The 22,740-nt window shown below is 42.0% G+C and overlaps 1 protein-coding gene across 2 annotated transcripts in view; it reads left to right on the top strand.

The window, feature by feature from the left end:
- ror1 (receptor tyrosine kinase-like orphan receptor 1) overlaps positions 1-22,740 on the top strand; it is a 129,789-nt gene that overhangs the window by 84,218 nt on the left and 22,831 nt on the right. The window contains exons 2-4 of one of the 2 annotated variants that reach the window (XM_086224648.1): positions 3,094-3,156; positions 11,850-12,140; positions 12,433-12,466. In XM_086224648.1, the coding sequence (XP_086080774.1) occupies positions 3,094-3,156; positions 11,850-12,140; positions 12,433-12,466 (388 nt within the window). The remainder of the gene's footprint in view (positions 1-3,093; positions 3,157-11,849; positions 12,141-12,432; positions 12,467-22,740) is intronic. The other variant, XM_086224649.1, reaches the window with a different exon arrangement.

Consider the following 22,740-nt stretch of genomic DNA (forward strand, 5'->3'; position numbering starts at 1 on the left):
TGCTGTGTAGTCTGATCACATCCTCAACAAGCCCACATACCAGAACAAAGATCAGTACAAGTCACTCTGCGTAGGATGTTTTGTCCTTCCCTATCATGTATTTCAGAGGTTTTGATCCTTCTCAGTGATTCCTATCAACAGGGCAGGATCCTGATAATACACAACTCCATCAGAAACAGAGTCATGCTTCATTAAAGGGCCTGGAACTTCAACTGCAAGAATGACTGATTGAATCTGACACTGTGAATTTCTATACCCTCATTAACAAATTGGTAATACAATTGCTGCCCTCCATTATGGAGTATCGCTGAGAGCTAATCTCACAATTGCTCTGCAATTCATCCCAGATATTCCGGATGATTCTCAGTGAAAGAACTCAACTAACAGATGTGACCTAAATAGCTGGAAGTACAAGAGAAAATTGTGGAATAACCTTTTTACTAGTTGGACAACTGTTATATCTGGAAATGCAGTGTAAGTAAAATGTCGGCGGTCCCTGTAAGTACTTGAATTATGGGATATCCAGGTGAAATCTGTATTTCTTACAAGTGGACAGAACCAAGGAACCTGTATGTTGGAGACTGCAGCCTGAAAAAAAAAGTATTTATAGATAGTCTCCTCATGACACACTTTCCAGCTCTCCCTCCTCCCTCCCATTCTGCTCCCATGTCCAGTCCCCCTGTTTTGAACTCTGTAGTTGTGTGAGGTCAGTGAGCTGCAACGTCCTCTCTCCTCTGTCCTTTGTGAACCACACAGACTTAGGGCTCTTTAACTCCATCAACACAGAACAGAGTAAATTTAAACCCACCCCAAAGTCACCTTCAGTAGGATACACTGTTGTGCTCGGAGAACAAGCCATTTTAGGTCCAACTGCATTCAAATAATGAAGATATACTCAAGACAGTGTAAAAAAAAAAACCCCAACCATGTTCTATTTGCTACCAGCTACTCATCCTGCATGGACGATTCTTTGTGCATAGAGGAGAGAAACTGTGGTTTGCCATCCAGAGTCCAAAAATAAAACGTCACATTTCTAAAGATTTTCAGCTTGGAGTGGGTCATAATTTAAATAATGAAAAGCAGGCCTAGCAGTGCAGCTTCCAGAAGCAGAAGGTGACAGCGCTGGTCCCCAGAAAGCAGGAGGCGAAGGTCCAAGTCCTGCTGCTTCTTTCCTTCCCCTGGCATTCGCAGCGGAACATCCCTCCAAGGTCAATGCAAAGGTCGACTCAAAAATGCTGCAGCAGTTTCAAAAACAGGCGTTATTTGGATTAACTGGGAATCTATATTGTAACTGAAAAAAGTATGAAAACTTCGTTAGGGTCTTGTGTCCACCACAGCTTTATTTCTCCAGCTGAAAACACCAGGCGCTCTTCCCAGAAGCACCCACCTGGGAACGTTTGTTCAGCTGAGACACCCGGGATTGCTGGGATATGGAATATAAATTTAAAAAATGTTCATGGATGGTCATGACGAGGTAGCAAACCTCCTCTCATCCTTGCTCTGAATGATAAAGGGTGTGAAATACACCCCCACCTGTCTGAGGGCGTTGATGAGAGTTTTCGGATGAGGAAACTTCCTCAGAGCTCCTCTGTTGTCCTTGTTTAGCATTTGTTTTGGGATTTGTACCTCCCCTCCTCAACTGTGATTGGATAAGTGGGTGAAAAGTGGCATTTCATCCAAAGTTGAACATTTTTCAATTCATGGCAACTATAATAAAAAAAAATGCCAATCCTTCAATGCAGAAAAGTAGGTCAGCACCTCGTTACACTGCTGGTGTTTGCGGCATAAAAACATGGCGCTACCAGTGAAAACAACTCAAAGTTCTCTGGAAAAATGTTCTGGTGGTCGCAAGCCTCTTATTGAAAGACGTCTGCGCTGCAGTGTTGCAACATCTTGGGTTCTGGCCCCAACTCATAAAGCTGCTGGTCTGTTGTTGGGAGCCTGTTGCTTCACTAACAGGTGCAGAGAGGCCCAAAGCACTACTCATAAACACCGTTCCTCCTGACACGCCATGTGTGGAACAACACATTATCACCCAATTAGCATGTCCCTGTATCAGACGCCTGGTCTGTGGATCACACACACACACACACACACACACACACACACACACACACACACACACACACACACACACATACATATATACACACACACACACACACATATCTTTTTAAAAGCCTTTTATTCATCATTATTCAGTTGTTTCAGCCGTGATACTTATAAGTACAGTATTTGGAGTGAGGGTAGGTTTGTGTGTATATTGTGTATTTGTACAGGGCACATGGTTGTGTTTTTGCATGTTTTGTGAAAGTAGTATGCATGTCCTAAGTTGGCAAGCAGCCATTTGTTCATTCATCAAGTTAAACTATCCATCCTGCACCAAAAGGCATTCACACACACACACCGAGTCTGGAGCGGCTGAGCTAAATTGTGCGTGGAAGTTGATTATAACCAGGTTATAATCTACACGTGTTGACTATTTCAGTTCTGAGAACCAATAAAACTGCCTCAGCTTCTGACCTCCTCAGTCCGCAGGCTGTTTCATTTGTCTGCAGTCCCCTTGTGACCTGTGGTGGTGAATACTGAAGACCATTTTCTGTCCTCTCTGTCCTGTAATGATAAGCGGTGGGCTTGTCGTCAGCTGGTAATATCGTAGCATTTGGTCCACAGGGCTCCCTGTCATACACACAAACCTTTGATCAACACTGGAAATACACGCTCTTATCACCAATGAGGTTCAGCATTTTAGATGAGGAAACTATCTTATTAATTTATCAGTAAATTCAGTGCAACATTATTAACCCCTGTTTTAATTTGTTATATTATTGTACCTGGAATTCATATTTAATGGAAAAGGGTGACTGTCATGTCGTTTGAAATGTAGGTAAAGTCGTCTGACCGATTGCAGTAGGTCTGCTTTCTATTTGGGTTTAACTCAGATTCTTAAAAAATAATCAATACAAACCTTTCATAAAGAGGTTCATGTTCTACCCGATGAAATGGAGGCGTCTCTTTCTAATTGCACGTGTATATTTTCCCACTCGAGATTCATAAACATGCTAACGGACTGTTCCATGTCTGTGTTTACAGCGTCTGAGTTTCCCCAAGACCCCAGTGTGGTAGCTGCCACTTCATGGAACACCTCTAGTGATGGTAAATGCACACACATACTCAAAACACACACGCACGCACGCACGCACGCACGCACGCACACACGCACACACACACACACACACACACACAAACAAACAGAAAAAGCAGGGTTTACTTTCAACACATCCATGACAAGTTCTCAATATGACTTCATTATAAAGCCCTAAATGCAAACACATCTGTTACCGACACCAGCGCCTGGTGTACTGAACTGTAAGGCATCATACATTCAGGTAAAACACAGACAACACCCGTGGTTCCAGACCAGGCCACTGTAGAGAGCTGATGGAACAAATTACACATTGATCTACTCAACATGTGGGAATATAGCTACAGGTGCACTGCATTTCCCTAATTTCCACTGACCTACTTAAAGTTTTCTCTTGAGCAACAACTGCCAGTGGCTGGTGCCCCCAGTACATCCTCCTGCTCTTTCCTCCATGTGTTCACTCACAGTATCGTTCTGCTGATTTATGTGGCGATTCCCTTTTTTACCTCATACTCAGCAAGGGATTTCCATTCCCTCCGCATAGAGCACAGGAAATATTTAATGTTGTTCAGATGAAATGCAGACACAGGTTTGTTTGCAGAATCGCTGCAGGACTGAGCTGCGGTATCAGAATTTTCATTACCTAAGGCCGGTATCACTTCTCCTCTTAAAAGGAGTTTCGTTTTATGAAATATTGTGTTTGCTCAACACTGAGGAGTGCGTGGGTTTTTTTTGTTTTTTGTTTGGTTTGTCGGTTGGATTTATGGAATAGTTTGGATATCGTTTTTGTTTTAAAGCACAACTATAGATCACTTTCTTAAAAAATTACCTAAAAAAAAAATCAAGAGATAGTTGGATGTGCAGTTGTATTTATTTTAGGTGTTAAATTTGTGGGAAGTGTTCATGTATTTGTATTCGGTTTGCACACACATTTGTAGTTGTTTATATTGTTATTATAAGGTTGAATTGTATTAGATAAGCAAATGTTTGACGTAAACTTATTAGTCTACCCTTTCTGAGCTAATTTTCAACAGGTCTTCCTATTCCTTTTTAAATATTGTTATTCTTTGTTCATCTGTTGTTATTTTTTGGGTTTGTGTTTTTTTATTCATGTTTTTAAAAAAATTGAAATAAGATCTTTACATCTTGAAGTTCCTCCTGAAAAACCCACTGAAATTGAATGTATGTTGATTGTTGTTAAAATTTTGACACCTATTTTACTTGGTTGGCCAAACAGCAATGTCAGTATGTTGATATTATCTCTGTAAATGTTGATCCTATGATTGCAATTTTTTTTTTATTATTTTAATTCACTATTGGGTAAATCAGTGCATAATTAGAGGACAATCTTCATTGTCATTTTAAAGATTACAAAAACAACCCCTCTGCATTTCGCTCATCCTCTACTGAGCAGCATTTTCAGGTTTGTGATTTCCTTCCCATCCCTCTACTTTAGGCACCTCTGTTTGGACCACACGCATTTCCAAACTTGGCCTTCGATTTTGAACTCCAAGACAGAACTTTAAACAGTATTGTGACTTCATCGTGCATGGATATGATGCTATCATGGTGACAAATCTCCACAGACAGGCATAAAAACACCTGCCAAAGTACTGAAACCACATCTGAGGCGGTTCCTGCTACAGTGTGTCCAGGACCACAGTTTACCACGATGACGTGCGCATGCACACACACACACAAACACACACACACACACACACACACACACACACACACACACACGGTAAAAACAATGCCAGCCACACACTGTTGCGGCTGGTAAAAATGACTCCCGAGCATGCATGGGTTGGACCGTCCACATGCTAGGCTTATATTTCTATTTTATGTTGTATGTACACGTCTCTGGAGCTACCCGGGTTTAAATCAACAGATCATGACTCAGACAGAATTTAATACTGCTGTTCCTCTGTCGACACGGCCGGAACGAGTCAGTCGCATCCAAGTTTTTAAGAGATATTTTCTCAACACTGTTGCCCAGAGTTATCAGTCAAAATCTAGCTGCCTCTCCTCGGTTTCCCCCTGAGGCTTAGAGCGCTGATATCCGCCCAATCACCCACAAAGATACTCCCACATGGAAGATCCTACACAAGACACTTAATTGAATGTGACCTTATTTTAGCTCTCTCATTTAGTTTGGTTTGTTTAATTCATGTCTTGCCGAGGCCAACTCTCCCACAACGTCCATCCCACAACAGATTCTGTGTACAGAAAACCAGATATTGTTCAACAGCGAGTCAAAGCAGTAGTTATGGCACATGACGGAGAAGTTTGGACAAGATGCTGCTGCTAAACAATCAAGTTTGTTTAAAAAAGTCATCAATACAAGGATGAGAAGCTCCAAACAAATTAGAGACATCTTTATTTTTCCACAACATGAAATATGAAAACAAAACAAAAGAAAACGCCATTTGTGTCCATGATTGTAACCATAGTGTATCTTTGTGTGTGTGTGTGTGTGTGTGTGTGTGTGTGTGGGTTGGAGCGCAGCCCCGTGACTAACATCTGTTTCTTATCTGATGGATGGATGGTGATTGCGCCACTTGTTTTGTCTGCAGGCACGGAATGGTTTTGATTGTCCAAGCAGACAGCATTCAGGTAGCGTGGCTCTATCAGTACGCATCAGTAGCAGGAAGTTATCATGCTGAAAGAGGCTCATTATTGGGCTGAACATTATTGGGCTGAAATCAGGGGTGGTGATAGTTTACAGAGCTCCTTTTCCTTGCGGCTTTTTTCAACCTTCCTTTCTCCTTTTTTTTCCCTCTTTGTTTTTCTTTGATTCTTCCTGTACTTTTGTCTCTGTTGGAGAGTGACACAGCTTTAATGAAATTCACCTTTTTCACTGGCAGTGCTGCAGACGCCTCATTGTATCCGCAGAGTATGTTTAGTTAGCTGTGCAGCCACTCAGGTTTCTGGGCCTGTATCTTGCTGAGAGAGAAGCCTGCAAAACACAGTAAAAATAGAAATACAATGCCTCCGGTTAAATGAAAATGCATTGTAACTTATCTAGTTTGGGACATGAATAGTTTGTGTGTTGCGGTCGTGTGGGTGTGCGTGTGTTTACTTATGTGTGCCTGTGTGCGAGTGATTGAATGTACAAAAACGTATGCGAGAAAATTCAGGTTGATGACAGGGCACCATTTAGTCGTCTGCCACATTAAAGAGCGAGTCCACTGTTAGGGTTTGGGTTTCACTGTGGTTCTGGTGCCAAATACCACAACACTCACCACGAGACAATTGCATACAGAGTGGCTTTGTTACATAGACACTGGCTGGACATCTTACTCTTTTCTCTCTCTCTTTCTCTTCTTGCCATTGACTGTCCTTGTTCAGTCTTTTCTTTTCTTCCGCCCCCCCCCCCACTGCTTTATTGTCAGTTATTATAACAGCTAATGAACGATGCAGCCACAAAGCTCCGAAACCCATTTTTACTTCCATCAACCCAACTAATGAGATGAGATGAGTGATAAAATGAAGCCAGTTTGTGTGACCTTGCCTTTGGCTGAACATTTTCTTCGCATATAAGCAGTTTTCAGGAGATACAGTTAGATTCAATGATGATAATAAATACTGGGTATCTCAAGAGTTAAGGCCCCACACATGATCAGTGGTAAAACCACTCTGTGTTGGCTGTGCTGTTGTTTTTTTCTGTGGGGAGAGTGGTGCCACCCAACTAGGCGGTACCGAGATTTCAAGCCCTCCAACCCATACAGCTGTGTAAGTCATTTGTTCCGACTCTCTGATATGACACATGGTTCAAATGAGAACTGTTTTGATTAAAACGGGAAGCCAACACTCATCACTGCTGACACGAAACCAACTGCCAGCTCTCGTTGCAGATGCACAGTATCCACTCCCCGTCAGCAGCCGTACGGCATCCAAATATCTCATCAAAACAACTGTGAAATGGCATTAAACAGCAGTGAACATCAAAACAGATTTCTACACTCAGTGGCCTTCAACACGAGTCTCCAGGGCTGCAGTCCCCTTTATATGAGTCGATCCACCGCTCCCTCTACCTCTGTGTACGGATATTCCCCCCTTTTTTTTGACGTGATGATTTATTTTCATATGGTTATATTTTCCACGGTGTCCAGATGGTATGGATTATTGATAGTTTCCCCATTTGTCTGACTCTGCAACGATAGAAGAGAAAATCTCTAACCGTATGAAATCAGCTTTTGAGGAGGTTTTTCAGGAATCAGAAGGTTCCTGGTTGGAACCGTAGCTCCTCCTGAGGCCCTCATGGATATCCTTAACTCTCTATGGGCATAGATTCCCAGTAGAAAACTGTTTTGACCTTTTGCTGATAGTTGGCTAACAAAAACAGGAAAGAACAGAAATTTTCACCAACTCTTTTTATGCCTAATGTACCACGCAGAAGCAATGCTGTGGTTATGCACACCTCAGTGATTTCTGTCAGTGTGTGCTTGTTTTATTTAGTCGGGATTGCGCTTCATTTATTTTCCTATCAGAGCTTGCCTGATCTGAGGCACTCATTACTCACACCTGGAGTCAAGGGGTAGCACACTTCTGTTACGGCCTAGAAAGGCCACATGCTGATGAAAATTGTACTAAATTGTTCAAAGGTTACCTATTTTGTAGGTAGCAAAGTTGTTGTCACAGTTTCTAGGAGTGGAGAAAGTAGTTAAATGTTATTTGCTACAATGTACAGGACCGATAATGTGAGATGAAGCATCAGGTAATGCTGGCTGAAGAAAACACCACTCACCAAAACAGGATTTGACAGAAGTGTTGGAGCGAAACGATGTGAACTGAATGAAAAGCTGTCAATCTGCCTTTTTTTTCAAGGCATAATCAACAAGTCGTGAGTTCAGCGGTGTAGCAGGCTGGAAAATGAAAAAAGAAAAAAAAAGAAAACAGATCTGATTAACCTCAGTATGAGACATCTGTGTGAGTCAGCTGAGACCAAGGTAATTAAGTCGTAGTACAATATCGACCGCAGTGTATACAGAAAGAAACCACATGCACATATTCAAAAAATGAACAATATTTGTTTGCACTGTCCTAAATAAAAACAGAAATAGATGCGATCTAGACACCAGAAACAGGTGCTATATGACAAAGAGCGCATGGAGCCCATCGGAATTTATTTACAACCAAACATTCCTGTTTAATTCTGATTTACACCCAACAGTTGCAGTGGATTCAAGAAAAACCTTGGAGCAACTCTGATTCCATTTAGTGGTGATGGTAGTACGGTGACAGTAGCACGCTTTGAAATTAAAGTCATGGAATTTCTTTACGTCTTTGGAGATTTTTCTTTTTGATTTTGTTTGAACTGCCTAATATTATAAATCAACCATAAAAAAACACAGCTGTATAACAAGATCATTTTGTGAAAGTAGCCTAACTCATCGTACACTGCGGAGCACAGTCATGCCTCATGACATTTAAAGTGATTACAAAGGGTAATATAATCGGTCAACAGATTCAATTGACAAATGAATCGAAACGCAAAGTTGAAAAATGGCAGGATAAACAGCTTATGTAAAGAATGAAGAGAAACACACAAACTGTGGCCATCTGGGTCATTCAACCCCTCCCTGTATTGCCCTGACATGCCTCAAAGTTGGTGGTGGTATCAGAGTTTGACCTGGCTATTGAAACCATTAAAAAACGACGACATAATCAAATTTTGCCTTAATAATCCATTCACAAGGCTCGTTAAAGCTAACTGAGAATGCAGGAGTCTGTGTCTGAGTGTGCTTATTCATGGATAGAAATAAGGCAACACTGCAAAACCTCAAGTGGAAAGTTTTGGAGTTTTTTTGTGTGTTCGGAAGATTTGCAGAAGAGAAGTTGCACAAATGATGCAAGAGGAGGGAGGAATGGGCAAGGACAGACAGGTGAGGGATGAGGAAGGGGAGGGCTTGATATATTTTTATTTTTATTTCAACATTCACTTGATGGAGGTTTTCTGGAGTTGAAAATAAGGGCAGTGTAAGGAGGACAGATAAAAAGTGGCAAGAGCGGTGCTGGTGATGATGGCCTCCTCATATTTTCACACACTTGTTAGTACAACATTGCTGTGTTAAGGAGAGAGCACGCACGCGCACACACACATACTCACACACGCGCACACACACACGGCTGACTGCCAAGACAAATGTGCCCACTTATTTCACAAACAAGTCGAGCAGTGATTTTGCACACCTCATGACAATGTGTTGGGATTCAGATGGGTCAGCACGGTTAATGTGAGAGTTTTTATTGTTGTTTGATGCAACAGTTGTGTTTATGAGTAAAGGAGAAATAATACCATTGAGTTCATAGTGCATGAAGCAATTTATCGATTTAGGATCTTGTGTCACAGCCAAAGGATTCCTGGAGGACGATTCATTCCATTAAAAAGGCCATCAGTCTGTTCAGTTCTTATCGCTGTCATCATCATATTTCCGCTCCACCTAGCAGGAGGCCATATCCCCCTGCACTTTTCGAAATGTAACAATTGAGTCTCCAAACATTTGGATTTTGCAGATTATTAACATCATCTGTTTTACTCTCCTTTTCTCTGGTCCTAAATTCTATGGTTGCTTGAGGGCGTCGGTGGCTTGAACTACAGTAGGTAATGTAGGACACACTACCTCAGAGATACGCTCCAGATTAGAATGGACAAGAGCCATTTAATGGGCTGATAACATCTGAAGGCGCTGATGACTTTCATTGGATGCAGATGCTAAAGGAAGGAAGGATGTGAGCTCTCCTTGAACTCCAGTGAGTTGGGCTCGGTTTTGACTCATGGCCTGCGACATTGCATCGGTCAAACTGGTGAAAACCCGGCATCCCACTACACCGCCATCTGATCAGTTATGGCTCAGCGGTGATTTCTGATCACTCAACTAAAACCAAAACCCACAGGCTTGGCCTAGTAGTCATGCAGCACCTAGATGTTCTTGCATTTATGCAGCTCCCTGTGTCCTGTGCCAAAGACACTGACCTGACAGACATAATTCAGGGAAGAAATTTCATGTTCACAGCAACCAGTTATTACAGGAATGTTCCTGAGCGTTTACCTCTCCACGGAAAACTAAAGACTAATTTGTTTTAATTGACAGAAATTTCTTCTCAACAGAATAATTACACTTAATCGTGGCGTTTTTTTCAATATTGGACATTTTATCTTGCTGACTGGCAATTTTTTTTAAATTACTGCAAATAAAATGACTCACTTGTAAATCGCATCAATGCTTTCCAGAAACCCAACTGCAAGATCAGAATCTTTAGGGAACATTGTAGTCAATAAAACCCTGCTGCAGGTCTCCTTGTGTATTACGTAATCCCGAAACTGTCTTTACAGTGATGAACCACAGAGAGCAGACACACATAACAAACAAGCTGGACAGACAGCACATTTGTACAAGACGGCAATCTCCTTGTAGGGGAAACCTTTGCTGTTTAAAAAAAAAAAAAAAAAAAAAAGGAAACCAGCTCCTGTGAGAAATTTTGGAGAGTTATGCGTTAATCTCCCAACAACTCTCTAACGTTGTCAAACAGATGTCTCAAAATCCCAAATCAAGAAGCAATGAAAATCTTAAATAACATGGAGTAGTGATCACGCATATTAAAAGCCCAGTACTTCAATGCCCTAAGTAATGTATTTGCATGCCACAGTAAAAGTCTGAGTGTGGGCGTACTTGCATACTTGCATCAACCTCTCTATTCACACACACTGAAGTTTGTTTGACTAGTATATGAGATTCCCTGTATGTACTTTTCCTCCTTTGTTTGTGTTGGCCGGTTTGTGTAACCAGCAGCATTTCTGCATACTTAAGCTTGGTTTTGGGGTTGAGGGAACTTTCCAGAGGTTTTTTTCATGACACAAACATCAATGTTTTTCCTGCGCATTAAACTCTTAGGTGGCCCTCCAGATTGTTTTCTTCTGACCACCATCAGGAAAAATGTGGCCCTCGAGATACGATGCAAAAAATGTTTTACTCTCTTTTCCAGCACCTTCTGAACTCATCACTGTCACACTGGGACATAACTGTGGACGTGATAATCTTTTTGCATCTGGAGGCTGTTTGGCTCTTTCATTCTTCAAAGCCTTCTTCACCCACCAAACAGGTGACGACTGCTGCCTCAGAAGCTTCTGCAGATGCTGCACAGAAGCCTTCTGGCATCAGACAGACATGATCAAAAGTAGAATTAGCTGTCAGCACAGTAGAAACCACACTGAGGTTTTATTTTCAACTCTCTTTGTGAAAAATATGGGGGGTGGGGGTTAACAATGGAACTGACTATTCATTTTGGTTCGGATGTGACATACGGGTCAGAGAAAAGAATCAAGACTAACATTGGACGAAAGGGCTTTTTTTTTTTTACGTTTGGAACATCTGAGGAAACATTAACACTGCACTACTGGCAGAGGTCTTCGCCCCCCTAGTGCTCTCCTAGTTTTAAGAGTACTTTCTCAGATGGCAGTATTTTTCAGGAAACGGTCTGGCATTACAATTTTACAAGTGTGATTTGTTTGATTTATGTCTTACACCATGTCCACGTGAAATCTAATGTCTTCCATCTCGGTTTGTCTTTCCAACTGCCTCCTTTTTATCAGTTTTTTATCACCTTTTCCCTATCCGGCAATGATATATCCATCCACTCTGTCTCTCTATCCTCTTAATTTATCTCTGCTGTATTAATTTGATTAATCTTCATTTCCTAGGAGCCTTCTTCATCCGTCTGGAAGCTCCTATGAACAACATCACCACCTCTCTGGGTCACACAGCCGAGCTCTTATGCCGTGTGTCCGGTAACCCGCCGCCCACTGTTCGCTGGCTAAAGAACGACGCCCCTGTGGTGCAGGAGCCCCGACGGGTCTCATACAGGACCACAGTATACGGATCACGTCTCCGCATCCGCAACCTGGACACCACAGACACAGGCTACTTCCAGTGTGTGGCCACCAACAGCCATGGCACGGTGTCCACCACAGGCGTACTGTTTGTCAAATTTGGTAAGAAGCATTTGAATTGTGACATGAGAGCAATCGAAACCTTCCAGCTGAGCCTCTGAAGACTTGGCATGCAGATGTCACAATGAATGGGCTTTATGATTCGTTTTACCGTATTGGTACGATAAACAGTGACTTTTTTTTCGTATTCATCTTTTCCTACGAGGGATCTGGCTCCACTTAGCAACACTCCTCTCAACTGATTCTTGCTTGTAGCTGGCAGCTAGTGCAGAGAAAAATCTGGGTATGATAATATTTATTCTGTGGTAAAAAATCCCCTCGTCCTCTTTTCCAGATCCACTCCCTACCCCTCTGCCAGGACGGCCAACGTAAGTATCTTGTCCTCTTGTCTATTTTTGTTAACGTGTTCTTCCTGTCTGCTCTTGTTGTTTTCTATTATGTCAAGTCCTGCTGTTTTCTCATATGCATCAAAATTAAAACTTAAGGATCTCGTGTGGCAAATTAAAGCTTATTTATTGAACATGTTGTGACATGTGGCCCTGAATACCACAAAGAAAGAAATATAATCACTTGCAATGTCTGGTATTAATCGTTATCAGTCCAATTCTTTGGTCCATTGTAAAGACAAATTCCATAATCTGGGGAATGTCATCATCTAGTAGTTTATTTTAAAAATTGTCAAGAAATGCATTCTATATTAGATGCATTTAATGTTGTTCCCACAATCTGTTTTTTATATTGTTTGTGATCTGGCACTTTCATTCCCTTTTGTTTCTTGTACCACATGTTGTAGGTTATTGTCCTCCAGCATGGATCGCCCCCTGAAAGTACAATACAACATAATCATTGAGTAATTGCTCACATGGTTCCAAGTCTGTAATTTTCCATTTTAACGGTGCAGGATTCAGTGTGGCCAAATGAATATTTATTGTAAGTCTATAAATCCCCGCTGGTTTGATCTTCTGCACCGATGTTTCAGCTCACATGGTTCACATTGAATATTGACTGTGTATCTAAACTTTTAATGTGGACCACAGTTGGAATGTGAACTGTTGAATAGCCGCTTATACTGATCTTAAAGCAGATGTGGTGTATGAGACATTGAACGGGACACAAACTGTTAACAAATGTATCACTTTAATTTGGGGGCATTAATGACAGGTTATCTGAGGTCATGTGGACAATAATGATGTTTTAATTAAGAAGGAATGTCCCGTGTTTACTGTGAGTGAGTTTGGCTCAACAACTGAGGTCTCGATTGATATTGACTGCCTGGAATGAGCCCGAAACGACCCGTGTGTGGGTTTAGTTATATAACATTACTGTATGTAGTCACTGGATTAGCTGACAGCTGTGTCCATGCACAGCTAAAGTTCTGAACTCTTAAACACCAACATGCATATCAAATTAAGGGAGGTTGAAGACTTCAAGGTCCTGGTTGGGTTCGAGTTATCAGGTCAGGTTTTGAGCTTTGATTTATAAATGCGCCGCTTTGTCCTGGAAGCACGACTCTGTGGTCTCGACAGTGTTACTCCGACTGCACAATCTGAGTGGTTAAACATCACAAGTCCAACAATGGAGGCTACTGTGCTATAGATGTAGTAACCAAGGCTCTGTAATGAAAGTAACAACAAAATCCTCTGTGCTAAAGATTAAAAAAGGAGTCATATGATGACAAGCATGGCCATTTTCCTACTTTCACTGCCCAAATAATGCATGTTGTTGCACTGATACGCCGTGCAATTGGCTAAGTTAGTGAATGTTAAATTTGTTTAAATGTGTTCAATCAAGTCAAACATACATGAGTCGGTGTTTTTCCATGTTATTCATTGTCGCAATGACGTAAACTGATGTCATATATCAGCGCTGAGGTAGCGTCAGTCGAGCCCTAGTTCTTCGCCGTGGTGAGACTGCGGCTCAAATCATTAATTGTTTTGCCACTGCCGTCGTTTTGCTTTGTTTGGACATGGCTCCTGTGTTATTGGATGAAACTCTTGACTTTCTCTGTTTGCTTGAGTGTCGCAGGATCAAAAGAGTCAAGATGGTTGATTGTCCAGAGGAACATTACAGTGGAACTCTCTGCCATGTTTCTCTTCAGAGAATCAAAACTGCTGGCACAAAGTAGACATTACACACTTACTAAATCCACTCACACACACTCACTCACACACACACACACACACACACACACACACACACACACACACACATTTGAGCAACAGCGTGTGTTTCTACCATTCCGTAGTTTACATGATTACGATTTGCCTTACTTACATCGTGTTATCCACTCAAAGACATGGCTCACGATGCAATTTTCTCAGTTATCAATAAAAATCAAAAGGAACGCATAAAATGTGATGACAAAAACAGCAAATTGTAGTTACTTGAATGTAGAAAATCGATGATTAAATGATAAGTGGACAAGATGTTTGAATTTTATCCCCAATATTCAGAATTTCTACACAAATCAAATACGTCTGGGCTGATTTAATCCTACAGAAGCTCCTTATATGCATTTGGTTTAGGATGAAATACGTTCCAGCATACATAACAAGTTGTAATAAAGAAGGTTCTATTTATGTTGTTGTTTCTGTCCCGGGGAAGGTTAGACCAGCATGACAACTACAGCCTCATTACAGAGTTAATATAATTGGCCGGGCCGATTGTCACCGCTGCTCATCATTAGTGTCACGGGCAACTTATTAGCTGCAAAGTAGCGTGGCAGGCCTCAAGAAGACAGGGTCACCTAATGATGACACCTGATGACCTTTGTTCACTTACTTCATACCACAGCTGTTTGGACATCAGAAATCTGGTCCTTGAGTCAACTTTTGCAGGAAGACATCTGGTGTAGACGCTTGTCAGTTAAAGTGAAATATATTCTCTACATTCCAGTAGTTTTGCATGTTCCCCCTCTCGCTTCCAACTTCCTCAGCCAAGAGTGTTACAGAGACAGTGGCTTCCGTTTTCTTGGGATAAGTTACCCACAGATATTACTTACAAATTTTTGGGATGGGGGGGGGGTTCCTTGCCACCCACCTTGTTGAACTTGAACATAACGTGAACTTCATATCCTGTGTGTTGTCTTTGCTTCGGTCTGTGCACTCATTTCCATCCCCTCCGCATTGGGCTTAAGTATACACTCTGTGGTGTGCGGGACATTACAGTATGTGTGTGTTCGAATATATCCCCAGGGTTGGGTTTTGAGAGTAGCCACAGGCAAACGTTAAGCTGACAGGCCAGAGGTCTGAACTACAATCCTGCCAGTCTGTCCAACGTAGCTGCTTGAGCTTCAAAGTACACACGGAGCCGAGTGGAAGTACAGCGTGGAGGTGACGGGAGGAGGATTTCGACGAACACGTCAGGTGTCATCAGCAGGCGGAGAAAGTCGCAAACACGTCACATTACGATAAACTTGTTGCCGACGAGTGTCGGCCCACTATTCTGTCTTTGGTCCTTACCACCCCGCTCAGATAGACTTCTCTTACCTTTTATCGACTTCCTGTCGCTTCCTACTTTCACGCTGTCATAATTCCTTCAGCTATTACATAGCGTCATGGTGTGACGTGGTGCACAGGAGGACACCACAGTAGCCAAATCAACCTGATGAATCGGATGGCACCTTGCAAAGCAAGTCTGTGTGTGTGCCTGTGTGTGCGTGTGCATGAATGAGGCAATATTGTGCTATGTAGGTAGAAAAGCACCATCAAAAAGGAGCTTACTTATTTTTGCCATTCGGTGTTACATTTAATGTTGGTGAGCAAGTCACAGTGTTTCAAAATTGAGCTGAGTAGGAAGACAATATAGTCTCATTTTCAAGGGAAGAGAAATGTTCACTGTTGACAGATTGTAATTATTAGAAGAAAGCCAAATCCCAACAGGTTGTTTTGCATAAAATTCTGTTTTATATATTAAGTATTATGAGGTATACTTGAGCTGATTTTCTTGCAGTGTCTATAAAGTACTTGAGGTTTATTTATGCCAAGAATTAAAAGTATGTTTCTGAAGGGGGCATGTTTCTTGGGGGGTTATTTTACACTGCTAAGACTCAGTTTTTGACCACAGCAGTCTGATAGATAAGTTGTCTGACCATATTAGGCCTGCTAGACTTTTCGTAGTAACTTTCCTTTTGTTAGTGTTTGTTTGACCAGGTCAAAATATGGTGGGCGATGGCTTCCTGTCTAGTCAAGTCTGTATGAGAACATTTGTTGACCCTTATTTCCAAGAATTAGATGAGAGGATTAATAACACTCCATTATCTGTCTGTTTAAATATGAAACCGTAACCAGCAGACAGTTAGCTTAGCTTAGCATAAAGCCTGGAAACAGCAGGGGGGTGAGGGTGGGGGTGGGGGGGCTGGCTTGTTCCAATGCAAACTCAAAAGCTGGCTAATTGATGTATGATGTTGTGTTGATTTATTCCATGCAAAAACTGAAGCGTAAATAGTGATGCTGTGGTTTTGCGTGCAATTATGTGGTGTGCCATTTCTTGGTCAGGACTTGAACTCTCCTCAAGTTGTTTGGCTATCTCATAGTGACCATAAGACTTTCAGGAGCCACTGTGCCCTGCCATGAAATAGATATTACGATGGTAATGATGTTCTCATCTAATTCTCATCAAGAAAGCCAAGAATGTCGTAACTATCCTGTTAAATCATGTCTCAAGTTTTCTTTTTTTTCCCCTTCAGCCAGATTTAAGTCCAATTTTGGAGTCTTACTCCTGTCATTCCAGCGTTCATTAATGTGTCAACAGTTTTCATTAACGAAGAGACGAGTTAATCGCCTCTACAGTCGTGGTCCTCGTCTTTACTCCTCTAATTCCTCCTCTCTCTCTGTCTCTGTCTCTGTCTCTGTCTCTCTCTCTCTCTCTCAGCTCCTTGGTGGTGTTTTTACTGAGCCTGAACAAACACAGGGTGAGGGGAAAAAGTCTCGCCTGCCAAATTTAGACCCCCAACTTTCTACCCCTCTCTTTCTCTCTCGCTCTCTCTCTCTCTCTCTCTTTCTGCCACACTTCATTCATTTGCAAAAAAAAATAGTATGATGGAAATGGCAGGAGGGTGAAGGGAGTGAAAGAAAAACAGTGTTTGCGGAGAAGGAGGAGGACGAGGGGGAGGAGGGGGATGGTACAATTAACACTCAGAGTTGCATGTTGGTCTTTGATTCTGGGGATCGGAGGGGTCGACGGCATTCAGGTGTGATTAGCTGTGTTTAGCCGACGGAAGGTTTAGCTGTAAGCTCAGATCAGAGGCAGTTAATAACTCAAGCCGGCGTTCAGGCTGCCCAAACCCTGCCCGAGCAGGCCTGAACCTGCCCACGTCAGATGCAATTATATCTACTTTTTAATCTCCCCTTAAGCTTAAGTATTTTTTTTAAGTACGAAAATGATTCCGTGGGATGTTTGCATCAGACATGGCGAGATGGATACTATAAATGTTCAGCGCACAAGAACATTAGTATAATATACTACTCCATAAGGGATTCATTGTTAAAAAAAACAAGTAATTTCCTCTTTAATCACTATTTGTCATCACATTATAGTAGCACACACGGAGCGTTTGGGTGAGTACGTCTCTGTTGCAAAAGGCTTTTTTTGATTTACAAATTTATATCACAAGCAGCTTTTATATTTTTCTAATGTTTTTGTATTACTGGAAGAAGAAGTTTTCACTCTGACAGTAGTGAAAAACAGACTTTATGCAACGCAGCCACTGATCCCAGAGTCTCTGTCTGTGTTTATAATGGGGTTTTCTCCCTGTTTGAAAAGATTAATACCACTACACCCCGCCTGTCAAAGCTGTTTAAATTTCTCAAAACTTTCTCTGCCACTTTTCTCTCAGCTCTGGCAAAAAAAAAAAAAGGAAAAAAAAAGAAATGACAAAAATAGCTTCTTTTTTTCCTCTTTCTTTCCCCTCCGCGGTGCCTCTCTGATGTCCACTCTATGCTTTAGAATAAAGGAAACAGTTGTAACAAAGAACAGATTCTCCCCGCCCTTTTCTCACCGGCTTTTTTTTTTTTCGCCTTTGCACTAACCTTTTTTGCACCTTGCCTATCGTCAATCTTGCTGTCATTCGCGCCGCCATATTTTTGCGTTTAAAGGGAAGACAAGGTTGACGGTATTTGGTGGAAGATGTGCTCTGTTCATCCTCACCTCATAACTCACTTTTGAACATCGAAAGGCCTCGGCTGAATATTTAACAAGCCGGTTTTACTGCGTCAGTCAATACAGTGAGAACCTGGAGGTGCAGATTCTATTAATGGTTACATTAATGTGTGTGAATTCGATGCTGTAAATCATGGCTGTCTGTCAAATTAAAAAAAAAAGATTTAATTGGATTGATATGGGTTTTTTTGGTGTTATTCCACAACAAATGAAGACTACAGCCAGTTCTGTTTGACAGTGTCATCCTGTTACAGCCTGAGTAGATTTTATGGTTCATAAATGTTTACTTGCAGTATACTTAAGGGTTTGTTGTTAAAAATAAATAAATAAATCCACACAAAACTGAAAACCCAGATACACTGATCAAACAAACTTGGGTACATGTTTGGGTGTTTTTAATATCCCATCGTGAGGATAATAATTTCAAATTTTATTTAATCTGTTTTAGGGCAGTGTAGATTCATTCTGGATGCTCATGGTGCTGCTGTGGTCTTAAACTGGGAGGAGTTCCGAATATTGTATCCCCCTCTCAATAAAAAAATGCCAGTACATTTAAATTGGTATACATGTTTAATAAAGTATACTTGGACTGAAAGTTTACTTAGGTAGTTGAAGTGTACCGACACTTGGCAAACCGCTCCGTAATTAGCCGGCTGTCGTCAGTGGTCGAAACTGACCTTGGTGCTGACGTGATGAGGACTGTGAGGCCCGGACCGCCATCAGCCCGCCAACAAACCCAAAATACAGCCCAAGCATCAAAGGGTTAAAAGCAAGGACTGCTCTGGCACAGACTGTCACTGCCACATCGGTCCTCCAGCTGATTGACAAAGTCGCGTAAAGACGCCGTTTCCAACAAAAACAAGTCGCGTTTGAAGGTGTCCCACTTGGTTTGCCTTGATGCTTGCGCAGGCTTGCTCGCGTGTTTTAGGTTGCAAAAGACGATGTGTAATTACAAGATATTGTTTGATAAATTAGAAATGCTTTTCCCTTCTTCCTCTACAGCTGTTGGTTAACATTTGTGCTTCTAATGTAATTAGCGTGTGATTTATGATGATGGTGGCAGGTAATTACACAATCAGTCAACTGCGCTGCCTTCTAGGTGTGTTCCTAGATTGTGCAGAGATAAAATAGAGTTGCCGGTTTTAATCCGACAAAGATCAGCAATGCTCTCAAAATACTTCCACACTAACAAACTAACGTGTCCAAACAAAACTGCAATTAAGCTTTTTAACTTGACAAAATTATTTAGGACGTCTTGCAATTACTTGGATTAGTTTAACCTCAAGACCAGGAGGCAAACCGACCAAGTGACTCATCCACCAGCTGACACCGGCGTTAATGTGCCGTGCAACTTGTGTGGCACAAAGTGGAATCATAATAAGGTCAATTTCTATCGCGATAGAGCGCTTTGTTCATTTGCACACAGGCACAACCCATTTTATACCCAGATCCACAACAGCCCCCCCATCCTGCCCTGCCCTCTGCTGCTTTTCTTGGTCACAATAGGCTCTCAGCTCAGACTGTGAGCTTTCCTGTGAGCTGCATTAAGAATCTCATGCTTTTGGTTTCACTTCTCCTCACCTCAGTGCCAGTGTCAACACTGCTGTGGCCCTCAGATACCGTCTAGGATTGATGATGACTTGCTCTAGGCCGCAAGCATCGCCCCCATTCTGGCGGAGGGGATGACAGGCCCACTCAGCTTTTGGATGCTCTTCTCCTCTCCCACATACTGATCCACTTCAGTACTCTGCATCAGACTAACGCAGGGGTTCTGCTAGACTTGTTTCAGTTTGGGATCCCATTAAAACTCACACTGGAACTCATTGAGATAATATTGTGACCTGCCAACAACAGACCCTCCACCAGTGAAGAGTTCAGCTTGGTGTAGCCAAGAGCAGTAGCTGCATTACCCCCCATTACTGCTTCCTAGTCCTGCTAAACTGCCAGACATGGAGAAATGATTGAATCTGTTTGTAAAAACAGGAAAAAGAAAGCGAATCTGCCTGCGTTTGCATTTATTCAACTATGTGTGGAGTGGACTGAGTTCTTCTCACTGTTGTGCTCCAGGACTGTACTACAAACTAAAAACAGTGTTTCCAAAGTGTGTTAGGATGTGCTAACTCAGAGGAGCAGCAGCGATCAGTCCCCTTCATATAATATTTTGAAATGCAGCCATACTTGAAATGAGCAAAGAGCATTAATGACTGTTAAGAGTAGTTGGTGTGATTTACGGCTTCTGTGTGTGGTAGAAGGTTTTTTGCTTTTTTACCCATTCAGAACTTCCATCAAATGTGTAGGTTTTTCTGTGCAGCATGAGCTGAATGTTATCGATGAATATATTTATATGATTTTCATACCACAGCACAATGCCTCCTAATATCTTTCTTTCAGTTTTCTCTAAGCCAGTGCGATGCAGGATGGTGTGTTGTACCTGGTTCATAACCCTCGGCACTTCTTCCTGCTATTGTGGGACTCTTTGAGTCAGCTATATTGAACATAGTAATTCTCACTATGCATTCATAACTGGTCTTCAGAATGGCCATCTCACTATACAGTGGCCTATATATGTGAGGAATGAATGATTTCAAACAGCCTCTGCCATTTTTTTCTGTTTCACTAGACTTGTGTCCACACTCACACACACACACACACACACACACACACACACACACACGCATATGCAGTTACTCCAAACTCTGTCTCTCACACATGTTTAGTTAAGCCCTGACTGAGCTTAATTGCCATCTTGTTGGGGTTTCTTTTTAGCGCAGTGCTGATTGATTGGGGATCGGGGCCCTAATATGGCTCATAGGGGACGGGCCCTTTGACCTGGCCTGGTCCCTGGACATCAGCACTATTTGAAACTAGAGATCCCATGTGAGCCCCCCACCCCCTCAAAACTACATGCCTCTCTGCTAAATATTGCCCAGGTCAGGGGCATCACACACACACACATCATGGCATGTCTCATATGTGTTGCCTGCTTGAGCAATAATCAGCTATTATATCAATTAACACCATCAGGTATAAGGGTATACACACACACACACACACACACACACACACACAGATGCACAAACACATTTACTTTCTTTTCATACTTTGCCACACAGCAAGAGTTTCATACAAAACTCATTATGACCAGGGCTTTCACTTAGACAGGCCCCGCTTCCTGTTTCCTGTTTCCCAGAATCCCCTGTGTCGGTCTGTTGGTGATCCTGTTGGCAGGTCTGGTCAAGGTCAGGTCTAGTAAAGTCTGTGGTTCAACAGAGTGTGTTTGCATGCGTGTGTGTACGTGTTTCTGTGATTTTTGTGAATCATGGTTTCTCCCTAAGGGTTACGAGGCCTGGAGATGGTGAATGTGGGGTTTCCCTGAACTCTGCCCTAAACCTCTCATGAACACACACACTCCTGGACAAAAAAAAACACATGCAGACACGTATGCACAGAGAGCGTTCTTTCTTTGCCCATGGTGGAGCGTATGAGAGCCACACAGTGAACCTTGAGTATTTCAGGGTATAAATAGAGCCTTTTGTTTGTAGTTTGGACATGTACCCAGCAGGGCTCAGGCAGGGGGATATTTATTAATTTGTAGAGCTTAACTTGATCATTGCAGCCCGATGTCAAGAGTGTTGATAAAGGATGGCCTGTTATGTGGCTGATTTCCTTTTATCAGTTTTTGGATTAAATTCTCCTGGCACCTGTTCAATTGCACGCACATGACGAAAGGACATTTTGGGTGGTTGTATAACAGAGAGTGAATGAATTTAGTACCTACTTCTTCTTCGTAGCTGCTCCGGGAAGACAGGAGCAGATAAATAATAATAATAAAAAAAACTGGTGTGGTAATTGACGATACTTGTAAGGAATATTATTTGTAAAATTCAGCTTTGTATAAATGAAGATGAAAATTCAATTGAGCAAAATGGTCAGAAGATACTTATGTTGTGAAATACATCATAGATAGTGGCAAACTTCACTCATGTTTCATGCTCTGGATGTAGGATGTGCGGGAAAAACTTGTTAAAAAGGGAAGAGTTTATCATGAATTGGTCCCAAAAGGCCAAAATGTGGGTGGGCTTCACTGGTGAGCAAGCAAGTCCATCAGCACTAAAGGCCGTGAGGGCACGTCAAGTGATGGTGAAGGGGAGGCGTGTGTGTGTGTGTGTGTGTGTGTGTGTGTGTGTGTGTGTGTGTGTGTGTGTGTGTGGAGCATGTGGAACATAAATCTGTTTACAGTCACATTGTCTTTCCTTGCCTCCATTTTGAGACAAGAAGTGGGAATAACAATAAACTAAATCTTGACCTTTTATGGTGAAGAGAGTTTAGGTTAGACAAGGAGAGTTAAAGAGCTTGAACATCAATCAATGTAATGTCCTCTGAAAAGATGGAGACACCACAGCGGTGGTCCTTAAAGTCCCCTGGTGTTTGTTGCCTGGAATCTTTGCGCAGCTTTTTGATGATTTGCACCTCTGCTTTGGCT

The sequence above is a fragment of the Aulostomus chinensis genome, chromosome 14 (assembly GCF_037954235.1).
Source record: "Aulostomus chinensis isolate RoL2024-O1b breed Wild chromosome 14, RoL_Achi_v1.0, whole genome shotgun sequence".
Lineage (NCBI taxonomy): Eukaryota > Metazoa > Chordata > Actinopteri > Syngnathiformes > Aulostomidae > Aulostomus > Aulostomus chinensis.